The sequence below is a fragment of the Pelecanus crispus genome, chromosome 3, assembly GCF_030463565.1.
Source record: "Pelecanus crispus isolate bPelCri1 chromosome 3, bPelCri1.pri, whole genome shotgun sequence".
Lineage (NCBI taxonomy): Eukaryota > Metazoa > Chordata > Aves > Pelecaniformes > Pelecanidae > Pelecanus > Pelecanus crispus.
Genome location: NC_134645.1, coordinates 126,701,407 through 126,707,406, shown reverse-complemented (window position 1 = coordinate 126,707,406; position 6,000 = coordinate 126,701,407). Strand labels below are relative to the sequence as shown.

General features: G+C 35.2%; 1 protein-coding gene across 1 annotated transcript in view; it reads left to right on the top strand.

Annotated features, from left to right (window-relative positions):
- The first annotated feature begins 1,477 nt into the window (after nt 1-1,477).
- Nucleotides 1,478-6,000, top strand: part of RUNX2 (RUNX family transcription factor 2) — a 152,682-nt gene continuing 148,159 nt past the window's right edge. The window contains exons 1-2 of the mRNA XM_075708010.1: nt 1,478-1,651; nt 1,825-1,944. Coding sequence (XP_075564125.1) covers nt 1,887-1,944 — 58 coding nt within the window. The 5' untranslated portion in view covers nt 1,478-1,651; nt 1,825-1,886. The remainder of the gene's footprint in view (nt 1,652-1,824; nt 1,945-6,000) is intronic.

The following is a 6,000-nucleotide window of genomic DNA, read 5'->3' as shown; positions in this document are numbered from 1 at the left end:
TCAGGCTAACAAGAAAAGTTCTAGACGTAATGTCCAAGGAGGCAAAAAATAAGATACTTTCTCAAAGATGTTTCCAATTTTGTTCTGAATCTGAGTGAGCAAATCAAGGCTACTAATACGCACTGTCTGTGCACATTATTCCTCACTACACACAGCATTTTGCAATTTATTTCAAAGCCTCTATTATAAACAAAAAAATACTGCTTTTGTTAACCCACTCCGTACTGGTACAGTAAAGGCTTATATTACACAATCAAAGTCAAAGTTACAATATGTTAAGTATATAAAAAATATTATACACACATGCACACATATGATATTAAATATTTAAATCTTACATATGCATCAAATTTATGTTTCATTTTAAAACCAAGTGTTAACGTTAACCGGTGAATAAAGTTATTTATAGTCTCCCAAAAAGCCTAAGACCGTTCTATTTCTCTTAAACACTGAAACTATAATAAGCAATTAATGTAAGCGCAATCAAAACCTCCCGACTCTCACAGTTCATTCTGTTAGGCAACATCTACATTAAATCCTAGCAATACTGGTATTCAAAAGCATCACTTAGACTGCAGTACACAACTAGTTATGATATCCAAATGACATATTTTGCCCCAAATAGAAGAGAAACATAATTGCCCTTAATTTGCATTACATAAAACTGCCAAGTATTTTGAAGGCATGTAAAGCAAGGCAGACATGATTTAAGATTTGCAAAGGAATCCCCAGACTAACACTTCTGTGACAGCCAATTACAGTAAAAAACACAACCCCAACAAGCAGTCTGCTACTAGACCTTAGGAAAGGTAAAGTTTCTTACAATGAGTTACAGATTCACAAGTATAGGAAGACAAGGAGAAAAAGTAAAACAGAAGGAATCCAGCCACCCAGCAAATATGAAGCAGACCCAAGATCGTGATACAATCCAAAGATGTAAATTATTGTAAATCATCACTGTTGTTCAGAATTTCACACAGCCACTTGTGCCAATTTTGCTCACTTTTCCACAGACACAATAATGAAGTAGGGAGAGGGAAGGGGAGGAAGGGGGGGAAAAAAAAAAAAGAAAAAAAAAAAGGAGGGGGGGGAAGAAGAGTGGGGGGAACCTGAACTGAGAGTACAAATAAAGTTCTGCTGTCCATATGCTTTAACTGTACAGAAGTTTGGGCTCTTACAGCATTTTGTACTCTCTCCAAATCCTCATGAGTCACAAAAATTAAAAAGCTATATCCTTCTGGATGCCAGGAAGGGCCTTACCACGGGCCTTTTGTCAAAATATATATATAAAAAAAAAAAAAAAAGGAAAAAAAAAAAAAGAAAAAGGAAAAAAAAAGGGCGAGAGAAAGAAAAAGCCACAGTGTAGGCAGTCCTACTTGGAGTCCTCTGATGTCACAGCCACATGACTCGCTCGCTCCAGTAACAGTGCTTGCAAAAAAAAGGAGTTTTAAAGCTTTTGCTTTTTTGGATTGTGTGAATGCTTCATTCGCCTCACAAACAACCACAGAACCACAAGTGCGGTGCAAACTTTCTCCAGGAGGACAGCAAAGAAGTCTCTGGTTTTTAAATGGTTAATCTCCGCAGGTCACTACCAGCCACTGAGACCAACAGAGTCAGTAAGTGCTCTCTAACCACAGTCTATGCAGTAATAGTAGGTCCTTCAAATATTTGCTCATTCTCTTTTTTTTTGTTTTGTTTCCTTGCTTTTCACATGTTAGCAGTGCTACACAATTTTTTGACAGGGAAAAAGCCACGTATAGAGTCTATGCAATCCAGGAACACTGTAAAACTAAAACAAGGTTTGGCTATGGTTTGTGTTTTCAGTTTGAGGATCCAAGAAGTATTTACACCAGAAGGTGAAAGCTCTGCGTGAACCGAGAGGGACTATGGCATCAAACAGCCTGTTCAGTTCAGTGACACCATGTCAGCAAAACTTCTTTTGGGGTAAGTACTGCAATATTTGACCTTCTGTTTTCCATCGTCGGGAGTTTTCTTACATTTAACAATGCTGGTTACAGTTGTCTAAGGAAAAACTGGCTGAATGGGATGTTAGGGTGTTAAAATAGCATACCTGGTGTGGGGGGGGGGAAGTCACCATAAATAACTTCTGCAGATTTATGAACAAATTTGTTAGCTGACAAGCTGAGCAAAATGAAGGCGGTGGCTTAGTCCTCAGTGTTTGACAGCAGGTGTGCTCAGCTGTCACCTGGGTCGAGGTGTAGCTACATAAATTTGGAAGACTCTGACGGGATCTAGCATAGATGGTTAATATTATCTTAGGGAAAAAGAGAAAGTCTTTAGTGAGTTAATCAGCAACAGCACAGAATAGCTTATTAAGAACTCTGGTGTAAAGCGGACCACTTTTAGATGTATCCACCATGACTGGTTAACGAAAGGTGTTGTAAGAGACTTAAATTACACGATTTAAGACTGCTTATTCTCAAAACCTGATGAAAATGAGTAGCGTGTGGCATATAACAGCCTATCCTACCCCCAACTGCCCTATCATTGTTCCAGACATCTTCTTTTTAAGCATATAGATCAGATGAAGTTAGCAGTGTAAATCTGCAGTTCCCTAGTCTTTTTTTGCCCTCATTTCACAGCAAAGCGTGTTTGATAATATATTCATTTGTAAAAGCAAATTCTTCTCATTACACTTATTATGAACAAGGCAAAACATTCATGCGTAAAAATATTAAGCTATGAAATAAAAAAATAAATGATTTAACATGCTGAATTTAAGCCTTAATTGAAAGTGGGATTTAAAAGACTCTGTAGAAGAGCACTGCCAAATATTTATTTCAATATTCTGAGCTGTAAACACAGATTCCTTTAAGAAATCATATATGTATACTGAGGTAATTATTTATATGCACTGCATACATACATGCCCATAAAAATCATAAATACACTATAAAATTGCACCTCTATCATTGCATACTTTGAAAAGCTTCTTCCTCTCAGATAGAGTCTTAAAATCAGTACAGAGCACCTCACTCACAAAATATTAAATAAAACTGAACATGACTAAGTGATTTATCTGCAAGTAAAATAAAGCTATATTTTAAAGCATGTTGGAAAATGCTGTATTCTAGTCATCCCTGACAAGCAGTAAGAAGTACATTCAAAATTTTTTTCGAAGCATCTTTTACTGAGACACATCAGGAAAACTAACTGAAAATTCTGAAAGATCAAGAAAAAAAATTCTGAAAAAAACTTACAAGATTTTCTTAATGGTGTCCATCATGTTGAAACTATGCTGGGACCGTAGCTAAACCTATTTCTTTTCCTCCCCTGCCCCCCTTCTAAGAAAAACAACAATGCTAGAACCATTTTCAGTATATACATCCCGATTAAGCTTGTATTGTAATGAACTGATGACTTGAGTTCCTTTTACCCCTCCTACTTCACACGCTTTGACTGGTTCCCAGTTAAGCACATGAATAAGCTTTAAGACCGTGTGTAGGAAAAGAAATGAAGAATAGCTTCTTCCAGGAGAGAGACCAATTTAATTTATGATCTATAGATACCAGAAGAGACAACATAACCTGTGGTTGGTCATGTAGCTATAACACACCGAATGCTGAGCTGAAATGCTAACGCAGAACTGGTAAGCAGCTTTTCTACTGAACTGCTGTCTTAATGAAGCACAGCAGAAGCGTAGCCAGACCACATTATCCCAGTGTTTACAACAGGAAATACAGTTTACATGTATAGGGACTTTCTTTTGCTTTTACTTCCAAAAGAGATTAGAAGAAATTTAGTTGGCTAAAATTATCAAAACACAGAGTGCTGACTGCTTAATTCATCTACTTTTGATCATTCCTGAAGCGAGTGAGAAGTACTCTAACACGAATAATACTTCTCCCCAAACTTCACTAAATAGGGTTGGGTACACAAATTTCACGTTGGACGCAAACAATGGATGCAAGGAACCACAAAATCGCATCAACTCTATCAATATGTAAGCAATATATCTTCAGGTAAAAACAAAACTAAAAACCCCCCGCCTTTATAAAATGGAGACAGAGCATATTTTAAAAAGAACAAAAGCCAGAAGACCCAAGTTACTCATGAATTTGCCGTTTCCTACCAATGGTGCAGCAGTACATCAAAAAGCACGATCTGTTCTTCTTTTCTGTGCTGTCTGTATCTCCTTCTACTCTCATCTCACTTTATTCCCTTAGGACTGTTGAATTTAATTATGTGTCTCTTCAAGAATTAACTGATGAAACATAATGACAAGTAATAATAGGGAAGGAAAACAGCGCTAGGATGATTAACTTGCATGGTGGCTAATCTACGCTATTAACCATACTTCTAAAAATTCTTATTTCACTTTTGTCTGTGTGTTTTTTACTTCATATGAAAGGGAAAAACAAGAGTAGTGAGGAGTAAGGATCCTTGCCTAATTAATGCGAACATATGTATTCCTCTACAATTTAGTAGATTTGAATTAACTAGATACTATGTTTTATATCCAGAGTATTTCTACCTTATCCTAGTTATAAGCAAGTTTTGACTGCATTATGCCTATGTAAACCTTCTTAAGCTTTTACTTATAAATGCATTCATTTCAACCAGCAAAGGATATTATATTCACATCCATATTGTTTGAAGAAAAAAAATGTTGAAAATAAACACTATGCCAAAAAAAAACCCCAGCATATTTATTAGAAAATTTGGTAAACATTGTTTACACAAAGTATTTTAGAGAATGAAATGCCTCCCACAACAGTTACAATTTAAAAAACAAGAAAAAAAAAAAAAAAGGCAATTTCAAATGCATTCTGTGCACCTTTATAGGAGGATTTCACCAAAGAAAGTAAATGAGATCTAAATTTGGCTGATAATCACTTATTTCACATGTAACTTCTGGAACCTGATCCCAATAGACAGACAGGGTAAATCTAAATGAAAGTTTTCAAGTTAACAATAAAAAATTTACTCTGCTACTATTAAAATACTCCTCAGTATCTTCTCATTTATTCTTCAGAAAAACAAACCTGTTGTAGATTTCAATTCTCAGCTGCTTTACTATCTGGTAAGGAATCTTAGTTTTTTATTTTAATTAAGATATTGATAAGAGAGAAACAGATCCTTTTTGATTCTTCATGTGTATAAAATGGAAATTTTCCATGTGTTCTAGCTGCGTTTAACATATTCATATTATCGTGAATGCTACGCAAAATCTCAGGAATCACAACCCTTTGCATAAAATAGAATTCAAAATACTAGGAGTTTAAAAAAATAATACTGAAAGCTATGCAAGAATGACTATTCTCACGTGCATTAAGAAAGCTGCAAGCTTCTCACTAAAGCTTGCGGTATATGAACCCCTAAACCACGTAGAATTGCACTACACCACTTACAGGATTCTTCAGCAGCAAAAGGCACCGATCTGTTTAATTATCTGTCTCAAATAAACTATTAATAGCCAATATTGTTTAAATCGACTACACCGATGTAAAATTAGGTAAGATCGAAATGTTGCAGTTTGTTACAAGAACACAGAAATATCCGATGGTTAAATAAACTGAGGAGAGAAAAAAAAAAAGCCTAACTCATTAGGGGCACTAAGATTTTATCAAACATACAGGATTAATCTCTATTGAATAGAACCATTCACAAATCAAAACTTACTCCACTTCAATACTTTCATGCAGTGCTAATCAATTACAACCTTTTCTAGTTATTCAGAATCCATGTGCTTTTAATTTTATTCACTGGTGGTCTAAAATATAATATTCAGGCCAAGCTAAGTCATTCTGTATTGCAACTTTGCTTTTTTTCAATAAATACTCATCTAGAGGTTTTCTTAGAGAGAACTGCTCATATGAAGACTGTGGTAATATTTTTATACTGTACCTCCTTGTTGAAGCAAAAGGTTAGGGGTTACCTAAATACCTCAACTGTATATACAAAAAAAGGAAAAGGTAAGTATTCACATGAAAAATCCAAAGGGACTATATTATTTATTTTTGCATTTCCTATGATTAA